The 18,481-nt window shown below is 38.5% G+C and overlaps 1 protein-coding gene across 1 annotated transcript in view; it reads left to right on the forward strand.

Moving 5' to 3' along the window:
• LOC149176131 (uncharacterized) overlaps nt 1–18,207 on the forward strand; it is an 89,689-nt gene extending 71,482 nt beyond the window's left edge. The window contains exon 2 of the mRNA XM_089421353.1: nt 17,234–18,207. Coding sequence (XP_089277479.1) covers nt 17,234–18,058 — 825 coding nt within the window. The 3' untranslated portion in view covers nt 18,059–18,207. The remainder of the gene's footprint in view (nt 1–17,233) is intronic.
• The last annotated feature ends 274 nt before the right edge of the window (nt 18,208–18,481 follow it).

An 18,481-nucleotide genomic window follows, 5' to 3' on the forward strand; every position in this document is an offset into this window, starting at 1 on the left:
ATAAGCATCTGCGAGGATTTCTCGGGTTAATAGGGTATTATCACAAGTTTGTTAAGAATTATGGGAGAATAGCAGCACCTCTAACAACATTATTGAAGAAAGATGCATTTTCATGGACTCCAGAAGCAACAAAGGCCTTTGAACATCTTAAAGAGGCAATGTGCCAAGCACTGGTCTTAGCTACATCGGACTTCAAAAAAACCTTTATTGTGGAATGTGATGCTTCAGGAAATGGAATTGGTGTTGTCTTAATGCAAGATGAAAGACCCATTTATTTTGAAATTCGTCCAATCAAGGGAAAGTTTTTACACAAAGCTATTTATGAGAAGGAAATATTGGCAATACTACACGCACTTAAGAAATGGCGACCCTACCTAATGGGAAGACACTTCAAGCTAAAAAAGGATCATGATAGCCTTAAATAATTTTTAGAACAAAGATTATCCTCTGAAGAGCAAAAAAATTGGGTCATAAAGATGTTGGGTTATGACTTTGAAATCATCTACAAAAAAGGGAAGCAAAATGTGGTGGCAAATGCACTCTCAAGAAAGGATGAGGATGTGGAAGCATTGTTGTGTGCCATTTCTGTTATCCAACCAGATTGGATAAATGAAGCAAGGTTGGAATGGAAGAATGATGAAGAAGTGTGGGCACTTATTCGAAAGTTACAACAAGATTCCAATACATCTGATACATTTAGCTGGCAAAATGATTCATTATGGTACAAAGATCGCTTATACCTTTGTAAGAATTCCCAACTCAAACAAAAGATTCTTATGGAATTGCACACTTCTCCCTTAGGAGGGAACTCAGGATTTTTAAAAGCTTACCATAGGGTTAAGAAGGAATTTTTTTGGGATGGCCTTAAATTGGATATTCAAAATTTTGTGGCGGAATGTTTGGTTTGACAACAAAATAAAGTTGAAAAAATTAAGACCCCGGGTCTATTACAACCTCTATCCATTCCAAGCCAACGTTGGGAGGAGGTTTCAATGGATTTTATTGTGGTTTACCCAAGTCTGATGGAAAGAGTGTCATCATGGTGGTAGTTGACAGACTTACCAAGTATGCACACTTTTGTGCATTATCACATCCATTTAAAGCTAGTACAGTTTCTACTGCATTTATAGAAACAATTCAAAAGCTACATGGAAACCCAAAGATTATTGTAAGTGACAGAGATCCCATTTTCACTAGAAATTTTTGGCTAGAATTATTTTCTTTTCTTGGTACTCAGTTAGCTCATAGCTCATCTTATCATCCTCAATTTGATGGGAAAACTGAGATAGTAAACAAATGTTTGGAAGGATATCTTCGTTGCTTTGTATCTGATAAACAGACACAATGGGTCAAACGGTTGCCTCTGTCTGAATGGTGGTATAACACTTCCTTCCATACAACAACAAAAATGACCCCATTTATGGAACTTTATGCATATCAGCCACCATCCATCACATCATATTTAAGAGAAAATTCTAAGGTTCAAGTAGTGGAACATCACATCGAGCATCAACAACAAGTCCTCCAACTCTTAAAGGATAACCTCGTGTTGGCGTAGAATAGAATAAAACAACAGGCAGATCAACATCGAAGCGAAAGAAGTTTTGATGTAGGTGATTGGGTATTCCTACGGCTACAACCATATAAACAAATGTCCCTCAAGCAAGCTAATAAGGATAATAAATTATCACCAAAGTATTATGGTCCATACAAGGTGTTGCAAAAGATTGGTACTATGGCATACAAATTGGAGCTTCCTGCAGCTTCTCGAGTGCACCCAGTTTTCCATGTTTCATGTTTGAAGAAGGTTATAGGCAACAAGCTCCCAGTTCAAAAAATATTTCCAGAACTTGACGTGGAAGGAAAAATTATATTGGAACCGGAAGCAATCACAGAAACAAGAACTCGACAGCTATGAAATTGATCAATTTCGGAATATCTCATCAAGTGGAAGAACTTATCCGCAGAAGATTCCACATGGGAGGATGAGAATTTTATACAGAAGCATCCAGAACTACTCAAGCGTTGAGGACAACACTTTTTTGGGGCATGTTAGGTCCCTATAATACTAGTGATTACCCCATTACTATTATATTTGTATCCCTTATTAATATTGTTGTGCCCCTATTGTCCCCATATTGTTATTACTGTGCCCCATAGAATCCCTCTATTGTTATTTTTGTGCCTTTATATTATTATTTCTAGGTTGGCTGGGTTATATTGTGACTCCTTAGACTCCTATATATAGAAAGGAGGTTTTGTCATTTGAATCATCAAAGAATCATTCATTTGTGTAATGTAAAGGAGGTTGCCCCCTCGAAGAGGCTGAATTCTAAGGCATTAATCTATCTTTTCTATCTTTTTGTGAGCTGGTTTCATAACATTATGGAAGAGGAGGCTTCCGTAATTTCTCTCTTTTTCCCAAATTTCTAAAACCAACACAAATGCAAAGGGGAGCAACTTGTAGGTGATCAATGCAGGCCACAATGGAGCAACTTGTAGGTGAACGTTGTCTAGCAAGGGGTTAGGGTGCGCTAGTCCTAAAACTAGATAAGATGATGTAGTTTAGGGAAGAAACTATGGGGAATGAAAGAGACATGCTTAGGTATTTTTGAAAGACGATCATAAGGGGGAATAAGATGTTGATTGATCCCATTAGGAGGTTCATTGATTGGATGTGAAAAAATGGCCTATAACAATTTTTTCATTTCTTTTAGATGGAATCTACGCATAGTATGTTTTCCTAGGAATGTACTGGAACTAGACCCCTAAGGACAAGTTCCCAGTTTACTTTCACTATAGAGTGTTATCAGAATCACTCTTTAGAGTCGTATATGACAAAATGGACAAGCACTTTTTTTCATTTATCTTTCATATGATATTCGAGATCGATCCTCCTTGAATGATTGATAAAGTGAAGGAGTCACTATGGGATATCATGGATTGGTTTGCAAAACCTAAGGGGACATACATAAGATGTTTTGGTTTCCAAATATCCCCTCATCTTATGCCACGATATGTGACCAATAAGGTGGTCATACAGGAATTAGCAAATCAGTTGGACAAGAGATTATCAGGATTTCTTCATAGGAAGAAGGAATCCCCTTGGACCACCTTCCCATTGAGGATCATATTATATGAGTTAAATAGCTAGAAGGTGACAACAGCATAGATATAAGAGTTGGAATTCTTTCACTTCTCCACTAAGGAATTTCATTGATATGATCTTGGAAGAGTGTGTAGGAAACACTGTGAAAGGATTGTTCATAGTACAAGGTATTCTTCGATATCTATAGTAGAAGATGAAAAGGTAAAGAACTGGTACAATGCAAACATGGAGACGCATCCAAGGATGGAAACCAGTTCACCCCAAGATCCACCAGCTCAAGACTTGCAGGTGCAGGAGGAAGAACATATAACGCCTCAAGCAAGTAAAGCAGCTCCAAAGAAGAGGATCATATATGATTCGACATGAGAGAGCAACAGAAACTGGAAAGCTAATCCTCTAACATAGGAGTTATTCAAGAAGAACAAGAGAGGAGAGAAGAAGAATAAGAAGAAGAAGAGAAGATGCATCATGATGAGTTTCTACAAAAGGAATAAGATGAAGAAGAGGAGAGGATAATGATAAGGATAAAAGAGGAACAACAAAGGTAGTTCTAGGAGGAAGAAGAAACACAAACATTGGAAGAATAACAATTGACTCGGGATATAGAAGAAGAATATTTGGATGAAGAAGATACCATTCAACCCATGGATGATGAGCTAGGTTCTCGAGAGAAACCTCCTCTCATATGTGGCATCTTCCATTTGGAGAGATGGGGATCACACCTCCACTAGAAGATAGAGTCATGGATGTATATAGTGTCATATTTGATCAACTTAAGCAGAGGATCATGCAATAGAGTCATATATAATTTCTGAAAGATCCTCAGAATCTATTCTCATTTACTACAGAGGTGATAAATGCCAACACCAGAAGGAATCCAAGGGTGGTCATGGTAGTGAAGGTTTCTTTTGACATAATAGCACATGATAACTATGAATATCTATTGAGTGAGAATGATGGGATGAGAACAGAACTTGATGTGGTAAAGAAACAAGAAGAACATCTTGTAGTAGAGAATCAACGCTTGTCATCGCAGAGTTTCAACACCGCAGAATGGAAGACAACCATGCATGAAGAACTAGGGCCAATGGAGGACACCATGGAATGTTTGTATGATGAGATGATTCTTATATAAGACGTGTTGTCTCCTCATGTTGACATCCATGAGGAAGCACATTATGTGGTAAAACTCCTGAAAGTAATAAACAGAGCCCTTGACCATTTTCAGGAGTGGTTTTCAAGTATCCATATGCTTTCTTAACATTTGGAAAAGAAAGATAGGATTTCCACTGAAATGGATAGAGTTCAACTGAGACTCCACCATCAAAACTAGACGCGTCTTGGAGAATAGTCGATTAGTACTATTAATACCTATAATCGACTACATAATGGTTTTAAGTCTCTAGGAAAAAAGCATGAGATGCCCGCAATAGGAACACTTGAAGCAATCAAAAGTAGAGAAGTAATACTCCAGGAGATCAAGCAATATATTAAGCAAATAAAACATGAAACAAAATAGGAAGGTTTGAAGGTCACCAAGGAAATTATTCTATCTTATGCCATTACACCAGTTAAAGCCCATATGAAACTTTCATGGCTGTGGAATAATGTACAGTCAAGCTCCAAGACCATATTGACGAAGGCATTGGAGGTGAAAATGTGCTACATAGGGAACTTGCTTGTTGGTGTCAAAACCATCTCAATGTAGTTCAGAGCATGGCACATCTACATTACAAATGAACTCCATGAGGAAGAAAATGATTTATCAATTTGATGAGAATTTGTCCCATTATCATTTTTGTCTTATTAGGCCATCGTCTCATATGTAATTTGTCTTATGTAATAAATGGTATGTAATGAAGTTGAAGGGACACATGTAGAATTTTAATAGTCACATATGGAATGTAATGAGTCATGAATAGAATATGAATAGTCATAGAATTCAAAGAGTCATGAGGAAGCCCAAAGGTCATTGTCATTTGTTATAAATAGCTCCTCATAACTCAAGATAAGGGCTTGGATTCTTAGAGACTTTCCTTGGCTTCTCTTGTAGTGCATATGAGATAGATCATTCTTTGAAGAAGCAATTTGTGCCTTCAAGTTCCATTATTGGATATAGTGTTTCATTGATGTAACCGTGTACTTGGGGCCTTTCACTCTTAATCAGAATCTCTACGAGCCAAAGCTTCTTCATACATGTATCATAGATGTAGCAGGACTATTCTTGTTATGTTTATGGTATATGTTGTTTTAATTGCATACTAAGTGAATGAACTATTTTGTTGATTAGCTATGGTTTTTATTGAATGAGTGTTGTTACACTTTAATGATTGTTGTTTATTATGTGGACTATTCTGAAAGTATTCAACAAGTCTTTCTCTTTCTTCCCGGGCCGCCCCTTAGGATATTACTATTAGTTTTCTAACCGGAGTCTCGTTTCCCTTTGACTAGTTGTGGATGTTCCCTTGTGCACCTTACATTGGGTGTCTCAAAGAGCTCACATTCTTGATGCTCCAAAGAGGTGTTGTGTTCTCTTGAGTGTAATCATAACCAAGGCATATATTTGAAACAGTTCTAAATGGTGATTGGATCAAATGACCGAATGGTACTCCTACACCAAACGATGTGAGGTCTAATTGAAACTTCACATCGAGGAGACCCCCTTATAATGTTGCAACATCCAAGACTATCAACATAGCCATTGATTCCCACTTTGTTTGTTTATAAAAAACTTACCTATTCCAATGATTTTATAGGGTTTATCATCGCCCAAATGAACTTGTCTAAAGTATTCTTGAACATAGTCATGAAATTTTTTCTTATCATGTGTGTATGGAATGAGGCCCTTGAATATACAAATCACGCATCAGTAATATTCTCTAATGAAAGAATCAAAGAATCTTGCAACACATGACATGTCACATTTGCTTCATGATTGTTCTCTTGTTGTCCATCTCCTTCTTTTCCCTTCCGATATTTGTAGTCTTTCTTCAGGTGTCCTTTCTTCTCATATTTCTAGCACACTATCCCCGATCTAGACTTGGATTTTCCTTTCCTTAACTTCCTGTGATGTCCTGGGCTCTTTCCTCTCTATATTTTTCTTCCTCTAGTCTCTATAATCAAAGAATTACCTATTGTCTCACCTGAGCTTTTCCTTTGCATTTCCTCATCACGGGATAGCACCAACAACATCATCAAACTTTAAAGTATTAGATCTAGAGACATAGTTACTAATAAACATGAATAAGCCATTCCAACTTTCTAGAAATGAGCACAAAAATAATACTTCATTATCAAAATTTACCCCTACAGAACTTAACTGACTGGTACCCATGTTAAATTCATTTAAATTATCAACAACAAATCCCCCTTCTAACATATTCATATTAAATAGACGATTCATAAGAAATACCTTATTTGAGGCTGAGGGTTTTTCATATAGTTTTCCCAATTCCATCATTAAACCTTATGTTGTTGTTTCCTTTGAAATGTTGAATTGCACTGGCACTGCCAGACATGGTCGTATTGTTCCTAGTTCTTTTTTTTTTAGAATATCCATTTTTTCATCTATTATACATGTTGACTTCTTTTATTTTATGCTCAATAGTAGGTAAAAATATTTTTTATACAGATAATCTTCCATTTGCATCTTCCACAACTCGTAGTTTTCGCCATTAAATTTCTTGACCCTAAACCTACCATCTTCTACCATTTCTCCCACTCAAACCAAGAACCCTTTTCTCCTACAATTTTATCAACGAAATATCACCTGGCTCTCATACCAGTTTTTAGAAATTAATTAACAAAGCAATGAAACACATAAAATATTGTGGAAACACAAAAACAGAAATACATAAAAGAGAGAAACAAATATACATGGTTCACCCAATTTTGGGCTATGTCCACAGAGAAATAATCAGTCCTTCCTTTTATATTATCCAGCAAAATGAAGAAATACAACCTACAATAGATCCATTGTAATTTCCTCTTCACTCTCACATAGTATCCTCTCTCATTCTCCCTAAGAATAATAATACACAGCCACAATACAATTCCCTCATATAATCCTAGGATTTCCTTCTAGGGAAAAAACCATAAATTAACATAACTTCTACCGTCATATCATCCACCTAATGAAAAACCCAGATTGACTATGAAATTACAATATTCTATCATGAAAATTTTCATCAATTTTTAGCTTCGGGGGTGTTGCCCTTGAATCCCTATCGAGGGGGGATCATAAATCATCATTGCACCTCACCCCCCCCCCCCCCCCCCCCCCCCCCCCCATGGACCCCCCTGACAACGATCATACAAGTGGTGTTACCACCCCATTAGGAACAGGGATACAAGGTAGTTGAAACAAAAAATTTATGATCAATCAGGAAGATAATCAAGCTCCACATCCAATAGCACTTGGCCTCCCTATGTCAAGATTCCACCAAGTCCCTCCTTGTAGGAATTGTGCAGACAACAAAATCCTTCTCAGGATCTACTATTCTTAGCATTGGTGCGTTGGTTAACAACTATTTTAGTTTATTGAAGCTTATAGCACAATCAATTGTGTGTTCAAACATCTCCCTTTTCATTTGCAATGCAGTAATTTGGTGGCTGATTTTGGAGAAGTTCTTAATGAACCTCATATAATAGGTTGACAATCCCATAAAGGACTTACTATCAGCCACATTCTTAGCGTTTTTCCATTCGAAGATGGCCTTAACATTCTATGGATTAACTGTGACTCTCCCTTTTGAGAAAATGTTTCCTAAGTAATGGATCTGTAATTAGAAGAAACCACATTTACTAAGATTTTCATAAAGCTTACTCTCTCTTAGAAATTGAAGTACTATGGCCATATGATTTTCATATTCCTTCTTGGTGATTGAATTTATAAAAATCTCATAAAAAAAAACTACTACAAATCTGTCTACGTAGGGGCACAACACACTATTCATCAATCACATGAAATTTATAGGGGCATTAGTGAGCCCAAAGGGCACTACCACAAACTCATAATGCCCATACCTAGTTCTAAATGTTATCTTATGAATATCTTCATCTTTAATATGCACTCATTGATAGCCTAATTTTAATTCAATCTTGGAGAAGAGTGTTTCTCCCCTTAATTGATCAAATAGATCATCAATTCTTGGCAAGGGATACTTATTCTCGATGGTTGACTTGTTCAGTTTTCTATAGTCAATTCACAGTCTGAGTGTTCCATCCTTATTCTTCATGAATAAAATTGGTGCTCTCCATGGAGACATTCTTAGCCTTATGTAGCCTTTGTCTAGAATCTCCTTGAGTTGTAGCTTCAATTCAATTAATTTTGGAGTATTCATTCTATACAAAGCCTTTGATGGTGGAGCTTATTATGGCATTAATTCAATAGAGAAATCCACCTCTCTATGAGGAGGAAACCTAGGAATTTCTTCAGGAAACACATTTGAATTTTTTTATTAAAACAAGGTATCTCCTAAGAGAATAATTGTTATCATTCTTATCACTGTAGTTAGCTTTTCACTACTAGATATTTGCACAAAAAATAAAAGACATCCACTCTTGTGGCTTCTCTTGGCTTGCATAGTCGAAATTAATCTCATAGAAGTAGGTTTTAGTTTTCCATGAAATATTCAATGATCTCCAGCTTCATCAAAGCATTTGATGGTCTTCTCAAAACAATCAACCTTGGTATGATGTGTATACAACTAGTACATCCCAAACAATGTGTCATATGCTCCTAGTAGAAACACAGTGAAATTGGCGATAGTCAACATGCCATTTAACTCATTTGGCTATGACCTTACTATGTGCTCCACTCTCTTTCTCATCCCTTCCATTTCTATAGTCTCTACCTGATGATCAGCTTGGAAATTATCCACCGCTAAATAAATTTCGATTATATTTTGTGCCACATCTCTAACTAGATCTACTTCTTATGCATTTTACAGTCTCGGGCCAACATGCTTGAGCTATAGGAAATCATTCCTTAAGTGATGCCCTCCATAATTCCAACACTTATGGACCTTTCTCATAACTATTGGATTTTTCTCCCATAGGATGAAAAGTGTGACTTCTGCTAGTAGTGTTGGACCTCTGTTGATGGTTAGGATTAATAGGGGTCATACCTATTCCCCTTTTTTATTTTTTCCTTTTTCCTTTAAACTTGGCATTTCCCTTTAATTTCCAATTTTATATATACACATGTCTATTCCTAGACTTCTCATAGTAGTGCTTTAGTTTTTGAATTGCATCCTCTAATATCTTGGGATCATCGAACTTAATTATATCCTTGAAGGATTGTGGAAGTCCACTAACACACCTCTGAATGTTTTCTTTTTCTTGCCTAAGGTAGGAAACATGCCTTAGAATCTATAAGAATTTGGTGGTATACTCCTCATTTGACATTTTTCCGAATATGAGCTCATAGGACTCAACCTCATTGTCGAATCATCTCTCAGATAGATACTTGTTCTTGAAATATTCCTGAAATTCCTTCCAGGACAACTCTTCTTCTCTTATGCCTTTTATGTTTTTCAGATCTTCCCACCAGATGTTAGTATTTCCTTTTAGGCTGAGAGTAGCTACCTTCACTTTCATCTTCTTTGAATAGCTATTAATCTTGAAGAAATACATCATCCCATGGAGACATGCCTCAACATATTCTAGTTTCTTCATTTCACCATAAAATATATGAGGCTTGACCTTCTTAAACTCCTTTAATACATATTCTCGCTCCCTTCTTTTCCCATGATGATGACGATAGTGATGACAATGATATAGCATCCTGTGGATGTTATCATATTGTTGTTCATGGGTGCTTAAACCCTGAACAGGTGCTTAAATCCTTTTCAGGAGTACTAATTAGAAAAGTGCCTCCTTTTACAGTGTCTTCACTTGAAAACTCATGCCTCTTACTAGATCTACTCTCATTTTCCCCATTAGTTCTTTCTTCTTGTCCCCAAGGGATCTTCTTGTCCCTCTGACTAATTCCAAACTCATTCTACCTCTGCCTTAGTAATTTTGATAGGTTTTTTAGGATGACTACATTGAATTCTACTTGTTTCTCTTGTGCTTTGACAAGCCTTTCATTGTTCACCTTAAAACTCCTTATTTGATCTATCAAGCTCCAAATTTTCCATCCAATTAAGAGAGTCTACCCCTCCTCATTTCTCAACTGATATTTCCTCTTCAACTATCCTTTCTTCTTCATATCCATACGTGATTGATCAAAGCTATATTGCACCATTCTTATCCTCATCTCTTTGAACCTTAATTTCTTCTTATGTGTTGTCACACAAACACACATGACTGTTATATTTAAACAAAACTCAAATTCATAATAGATTTTATCACCTTGCCATATTGTTGGAAATATATTGGAGTAAAGCTAGCTGCAACATTACATCTCAATTACTACATCGGTATCAATAAAATCATATCAATCATTAGTACCATGCTACATGCATATGCTCTTCATAATCAAGACACACCTAATATTACATGTGATCAATCCAAATGAAATTCACGTTTCTAATGATTATCATGAGGCTTTAAGGCCTCACCTAATCTCCAAAGCTCTAGTGTTGAAACTTCACTATGTCAATTCTGCGATAGAGCCAATCCAGTCCAAGTGTTGAAATTGGAAGCTATAATACCACCTTGTAACATGTCCACTACTATCCCTAGGCCCTAATAAGGGTAGAAGGAAACAATTACTCTGATGACTCGACCTCCAAAATCCAGTTACAGAAATGGGGTCTAAAGTTTTTTATCTCTTTCAACTTCCTCAAAACTTAAAATGGATTACATAGTTGTGTTTATCTCATAAATACCTTTCAAACGATATACATTCGCTTCAATATAACTCCTAGATTGAAAGATATATATGTTAAAATATTGGCCTATCAGAAAATTCCATGTCATATAACCTACTGCATGGTGCCCACATGGTGTCCACATGATTGTCCAAGTCACATGCCATGTCATCACCAAGTGGCAACTGCTAACTCAGTCATAACATATCATGATTTTTTTGTAGTTCAAATATACAATATAGTATAAGGGTAACCCTTGTTTAACCCTTCATAACATCACGCATGGCTCTCCCTTCCATATCATCCTAGAGATTAGATCTCGAGAATTCCTCTTGCAGTCCCTAATCGAATCTTCTAGGGTGAACTATCTAGGATTGTGTGGATCCTCGTGGACCCCACTGCCAATGGGTCCCAATACCTTCATTACTGCTATGCACTTGACTCCAACCTCCCACATCACCCCTGTCATTCCCTTTATGACACAAGTCAACACTACCAAGATGACCTACCCCCTTTAAAATTTCAAGGTGATGTAGACAACCTACGAGGCTTCCTACTCGAATATAATGCATCCACTGCCCCACCTTGCCACATCATCCCAAAAATAAAATCATAGTATTATCCATACTGCCTCTGCTTAAACCCTCTGGGGTCTAGAATGATCATGTCATCAAAATAAAACACCGAGGTATGTTGGATGTCATTGTACCATCTGTTAGTGTCAGTCTTTCCAGCCTTCCTCCAGTGATCAAATGTGCTCTTACATAGTGATTTTGAAGTGTCAAGGTCAAATTTTGTCATTTCAGTGAGTCTTCAAGCAAAATTTGGTCACTAGTCATTAGGTCTAGGGTTTGCCCAAATGTCAGTCTATGTCACTATCCAGCTGAGTCTATCATCATTCATAGGGTTGTCATTATCATGTCAGTGTCTAATGGGTCATTTGATACCTTGTACATGCTTCAGTTGCGCCCAGGCAAGGTCATTTCCCTCTCTTAGGGTTTTGAAGGCAGTTTCTCTTGGGCGGACAAATCATCGGCAAAACTTGTTTCCTGATGTTCATACACCTTCCCCTATCCTTAATGTACCTTATCAAACACTTCCCAACACTCAGATCCCCCAAATTCCTCATTTTTGCACAAACCCCAGTTTCTAGCTACAACCTGGCAATTTTCTAGGTTGGGCCTGTGTTTCACTCTTTTGAACCCCTTCCTCTCACTCAATCTCTGAGATTCCACTTTCTCCTACTTCCTAACATCCCTCCCTACTCCCAAAAATTTCCTCAAGAATTTAGAAGCCCCTTATCCCCTTCATTTCGCTCCATTTTGACAAAATTCCTTGTTTCACACATCGGGACAAGTTTCACTAAAATGATGGTTCTGAGCAATCAAAGATGAATTTTGCAAAACGAAGAGAGGTTTTTGTCCAAAACATGCCAATGAAGAGAAACATCCTTCACTTTTTTCACAGGTGTCATGGTTTGAGAGAAATGTCAAGAATACCGTTTCCTCAGGAGAATCAAAGGCACCTCTGAAGTGACCTTGGGAAAATCAAGTTTTCTCCTAACTTGGTTGACCAAATGACTTGCTTGATGGGTGAAATGATAACTAGACACAAATATATTTCCAATGAGCTATCATGAGCTCAATTTGGGGTTGAGGAAGGCATTCAAAAGTTGACTGCAACAGCACTCTTCCTTGAGGCAGCCTCATTGGGCACTTTTTGACCAGTCTTGGGAGATTTGCTTTTTGACAGGTCAAATTAACTCCAAATTGAAAATTTCCGGTTGGGTTGGAAAGTAGACTCAAAGAAATTTCCAACGAGCTATCCTGCACCCAATTCCGACACCGGGAAGGCTTCCAAAAGCCTCCTGCAAAAGCGCGACCACTCGAGCAGGGGCGCGACCACTCAGAGGCCTCTCTGCAGTGTATTTTCCTAAGGGGCGCGACCACTCAAGCAGGGGCGCCACCACTCAGGCTATAAGTGCCAAAATCACCTCCAACTCACTCAAAATCTCCTTCAAACTTGCAAATTGGGTTGAGGTAGGCTCTCTACAAATTGTTTTGTTGGTTGATGGTGGTTGTGGATCCTCATGCTTGTGATTATACCTCCAAGAATGCAAGGAAAGAAGACATTGGTAGCTGCTTGTTCATGTAGGCATAATGCTAGGGTTTGATTTTTTTTCAAGGTGTTGATTCCCATCTATTCCCTCCATTGTTTCCCATTAAATTCACAATTGTTATGATATGTTTCTATCTTATCTCATTTGCAAAGAATATTAAATTTCCCATCCCCAGTACCTAAACCCTATCCCTCCCTCACATACATTCCCTAAACCCTAATGCCCTCCATCTAATCTACCCAAAACCCTAACAATGGACAATAAACTATCTTGAGCAGCGCAACAAGCAACTTGAGGATGAGAAAGAGTTGGATGAGATGTGGAGGATTCGAAGTGACCAAGTCATCAACCGTAGGAGGCCCGGTGACTTGCTGCCCAAGGAGAGGGAGTCCATGCTCATTCGGGTGAATGCACACTTGCAGAGGCTGTTAGAGAAGGCAAACGAGGACAAGAGGCTGCTACAGAACATGAAAACACACTATTGGGCAAGATTGCATGTTTGCAAGGCTAAAATGAAAATTCTCCGAAGGAAGCTGTCAGAGGCCCAGAAGAAGAAGAAAAGGACAAACCCACTCTGTATCTTGGCTGAGGCATCCCTCACTCACCATGGTACTCATTAGCTTTCATCCAGCAGCAAAATCAAAAAATTTTGAGAGTTTTGGAGCATTTTGGAAATTTTTTGGAAATTTACAGGTTTTTGCCTATGGAGTGGTCTCACCCCCCGCGCGACCACTCGGGAGGACTGCTCAGAATCACAAAAATTTGACATTTTTAGAAAGGGCATGCAAAAACTAGAATTACCTATACTTGGGGTCAACTTGATTTTGAGATTTGGGCCTCCAAAAGCTCAAAATACATCAAAATTTTGACTTTCTGCCCACTTTTTGAGTTGCAGAAAGTGACCTTGGGATAATTGACTTTTGAGGGGTCAAATCAACTCCAAATCCAGAAATTCCACTTGGGATGGAAAGTAGACACATAGAGCTTTCCAATGAGCCATCTTGCACTTTATTTGGACAACTGGAACCCACTCAAAAAGTGTTGCAAAGGGGCGCGACCACTCGAGCAGGGGGCGCGACCACTCGAGCTGAATTTGGCAGTTTTGACTTTTCAGGCCAGAAAACAATGTTTTCACCTTGGTTGATGATTTTTACTTGTAGATGATGGATGAATGTATAATTTTCATGGCACATTGATAGATTTTATCTCTCTTTACCCTTCTAGAAGCTTCCTTGATGTAAAAAGTGAATAATTAATGCATGGATGAGTTAGCTAAGTAATAGAGGCAAGTTGTTTGACTGCCTATTATCTAGTGCTTAGTTTAGAATTAGTTCAAACTGCTCCTAGGAAGCTGAGCTCGACCCCTAGAGGTGGGGAAAGGAGTTAGATGGTCTATATTATGCCTTCTCTTGCTCATTTTCATGGTTGGACTCTTGTGGGAGAAGCATTATTGTATATTGTACATCTATTACTGCAATTTAAGGAAAAGGAAGGCCAGGGTTTTGCAGACATCATTGTGGATTCTTGTGGATTGTTGTGTTGATGGTGTGTTCTCTACATGTTATTGTAAGTGTGTTTATGTGTTCCATCTCTTTCTTTGCTGCTAATTGAACAGATGAAGTGATAAAGTTTGAATTCATGCATGCCATGCTCAGCTTTTAATTTTGTTCAATATCTATGTTTTCCACTGTCTAAAGAGGATTCAAAGTTGTTGTTTGCCCTCTTTAGCTCCTCCTCTATCATTCCTGATCATCCATCTCAGATTAAGGCATCAGCACTCACTCCTACCTTGCCCCAAAGATCCCCCTGCAAAAACTGAGCCCAATCCCCGCACCCTGAATTGCACTCCCTCCAAATTGCCACCAAAAACCCCAAAAATCTTTAAATCAACCCCCCTTATCAATTTACTAGCCTAAAATCTTTATTCCTAATTGGTCAGCTTATCATATTGAAAGATCTACTTAATCTGACCCGAGAGAGCCTTCTCATACCTCGTAGGGCTAGCTACGAGGTGAAATGGTTTGATGTAGCCTTGAGAGTTTGTCTATCTCAGCCTAGGTGAATTCCAAGCGCTAACATAGTGGCGACCATACTGGGGAGAACAAACTTGTTTGTGGGTTGATTTGTTTGTTTCATAAGTCTTAGACGGAGCCTGAAGTTACGCCAGGAGCCTTCGAAAACGCTCTTGTTTTACATCAGCGTTAGTAGATAAACGCTGCTTCAGTCAATCTCCGTGAGCTTGTGAATACAACCACTTCGATTGCATTTTACCCCAGTACATGTATCAAATTCAGATCTGATGTTGATGGTGGACAGCAGTCAGACACATTTGCAGGCTGAACCATTCACCTGGCGACTCCAACTTGATCCAGACATTCCAGTGCCTGTTGATATGTTCATGCAATGGAAGGGTATGTGGCAGACCCTGCCCTGTGTGAAGCTGTAGAAGGAATAAGAAAGGCGTTAGCAGCTACTAAATTGGATGAAGATGTTTACAGTGCCTGGCTTCATTTGTTGAAATCTTCAAAGTCTTTCAAAATTGAATTGTGTGAGTTAATTGTTGAAAGAATTGAAGATGAGATTCAATGGTTAGATGAGCAGATTCAGTGTTATGATTTCCAAGACCCTAAAAAGTTCTTGGAAATCCTCCTTCCTTCACAACAAGAAACAACAGACTTGCCTATAGAGGTATACATTGACAATGTGCAGCTGGAAGTATGTGTTGCAGAGTTGGGGCAGCCGACAGAGTCCGGCTTCCGTGATCCTATTGTGGCATACATGGACACATTTTTCAATTTGATTGACAGATCAGGCTGTTTTTTCTGTGATCAGGCTCAGTACGTACATGAAGGGCTGCCAGCAACTGCATCTGTGACCTCGTGGTAGCATTCTCGAGCTACATCATTCTCAGGTTTACTTGAATGGTTAATTTGGCATTTTAGTATTACCTGATCTAGTGTTTGTACAACAGATTAGAGTAGGCTTTGTAAATAAATAAGCAACCATAAGGGCAGCATCTTGTTTTAGTTTGCTTGAAGATTGTTAAGTCATTTTCTTAGTCATTTCAATCTTGAGATCAGATCAGTTTGAGTTCAGTTTCAGTTTGAAAAATAAGTCAAGAGTTGTGTTGATGATGACTCCATTGCCCAATGGGTGGAGGCACTGTCTGCTCTCCCAAAGTTCTGCGGTTCTTGGCACCTCCATGGAGCGGCAGCTACCATCCCAAGTGGAGCCGATGTTAGACTCCGTCTCATGTCAGAGATTGATTCTTCTTCAAAACCCTATTTTGAAGAAGAAATCATTAAATGTGTTGTTTCAGATTATGTAATTTATTCTCCACTCTTCAAAAGGCAGCAGCTTCCTCAGCTCCTATCTCTGCAAAAGCACAAACACAATTCAAAACATCATCAGCAAGCAAAGTCTGGCAATTTAATAATCAAATCAACAATGCCTTCCGCTCCTTCATCCTCACAGGTGGTTCCCATTGCGAGGTATGGTGTAAATGTCATTCTAGATATCTATCATTTTATCATTTTCAGGATCAACAAACTATGCTGATATGAAAACCACAGAAACAATCTTGATTCAGAAGAATAGCAGGATCCAATTCTTGGACCTTTCTCAATCCTTAGAATAGGAATCAAGTTATCCATATGCATCTAGATTTTCAGGGCAATGGTACCATGGGAAAATTAATTCTATCCATTATTATATTGTGCCTTATACTGGTAGCCATAGCACTTCTTGTCTCTATGGCTTGCTTTATACACTACAAGGACAGGCTAAGAATCCCGTTTTCAAATGTCTCATTTGATAATAGCACAAACAGTTTTACTAATCTAATAAGCCAGGGGTCATCTTTCACGGAAGAGTTTCATGCTCATGATAGCTCATGCCTCAGATCTATTACAGGATGCATGGGAAGAAAAATCTTTCAAATTCAACAGTAAAAGTGAAATGGTACCAGGCACAATTGTACAACAGCTCTCTTATTCACAACTAGCTGAGGCAACTAAGCAATTTTCAACGTTTAATCTCATTGGCAGCAGGAAGCTCTGGTGGTGTTGATGTGCCTCTTAGTAGTGGATCATTTCTCTCAAATATTGAGCGGAGGCACAAACTTATGAGCAAGGAGGACTCGGGCACGCTACAGAGGGACTGTTTTACGATTAGTATTGCAAAATGCAGGTCCAGATCTTGAATCAAATATTCATAGCCTCATATACCCTTGCTGCCGTGGACGGTGTTCTGAGAGCCTCGGAATTCAGAGAAGCAAACTTACAGACATTTCCACCGAGCAATGTTCAAGGCAGAATGTGGGGATATCAACCTACACCTAATGTGGATGGTCCATCTGCTCTGCCTGATGTAGGTGGTGAACATAATGCACAACCATCAAATGGCTGGAGGGGTGTTTTTAGCATTGCAACATACAGGCCTTACTTCAATGTGGACACATACGTTGTGGTTGAAAGAATTATTGGTTCACTGTATCCACACAAAGGAGACTTCATTAAAACGATTGCCGATAATCCTGATATGTATGGACCTGTCTGGATTTCCACAACTCTCGTCTTTTTGGCAACAGTTCTTGGAAATTTTGCGGCCTATTTATCTTTTGAACCAAGTAGCACTGTTATTGAGTGGGTTTATGATATCAACTATGTGAACTGGGCTGCAGCCATATTCTATGCGTATATATGTCTGGTACCGCTTGGATGTTACTTCCTACTTCAGTACTTGGGCATATCTTTGAGCTTAGTGGAAATATGGTGTCTGTATGGCTATTCTCTGTTCATCTTCGTTCCAGCTTCGTTCCTCTTAATAACACCAACAGAGATTTTAAGGTGGATCGTCATTTCACTTGCGGGCTTACCATCGGCTTTCTTTGTAGCTCTCAATTTGCAGTCTCATATAATGGCTACATCTGACAAATGGACGATACCAGTTGTAAGCTCATTTATTGTGCAGATATGCTTGGCTCTTCTCATAAAATTCTGTTTTTTCGTGTGAATGTTAGGCATTTGGTTCTCTTGTTTTCAGAGGCCGAACCCCTCTGGGCGGAGAGCATATTTGTACTTGTACCAGTTGGAAAGTCTTGGATCCAACATTTTGTGTGTCTTCAGGCCTTGTTTGTTTCAATATTTTAGGGAAGCAGAAAATGGAGAGATTTTGAGAAATTCTGTGGCTTTCCGAAAGCAATATGCTTATGTTCTTGTACAGCTTTATTAATGATCAGGTTATTTATGCTCTTAGATCCTTGAGGAGGCGGAATACCTACCAGGTTATGTCATCTCTGAGGGAAGATGAAGATGCGGTTGTGAAGCTTCGATTAGCGTTAGATTCTGTAACCAGTTTTCATGCAGGGTTTTTCTCAGCCAGAATGAAGGTTATGCCAGGCTCTTCAGAGTCAGATTCAATGAAAGTTGCTGGGCA

The sequence above is a fragment of the Pinus tabuliformis genome, chromosome 4_1 (genome assembly GCF_031772625.1).
Source record: "Pinus tabuliformis cultivar Carrire ecotype Pingquan chromosome 4_1, CPIR1, whole genome shotgun sequence".
Lineage (NCBI taxonomy): Eukaryota > Viridiplantae > Streptophyta > Pinopsida > Pinales > Pinaceae > Pinus > Pinus tabuliformis.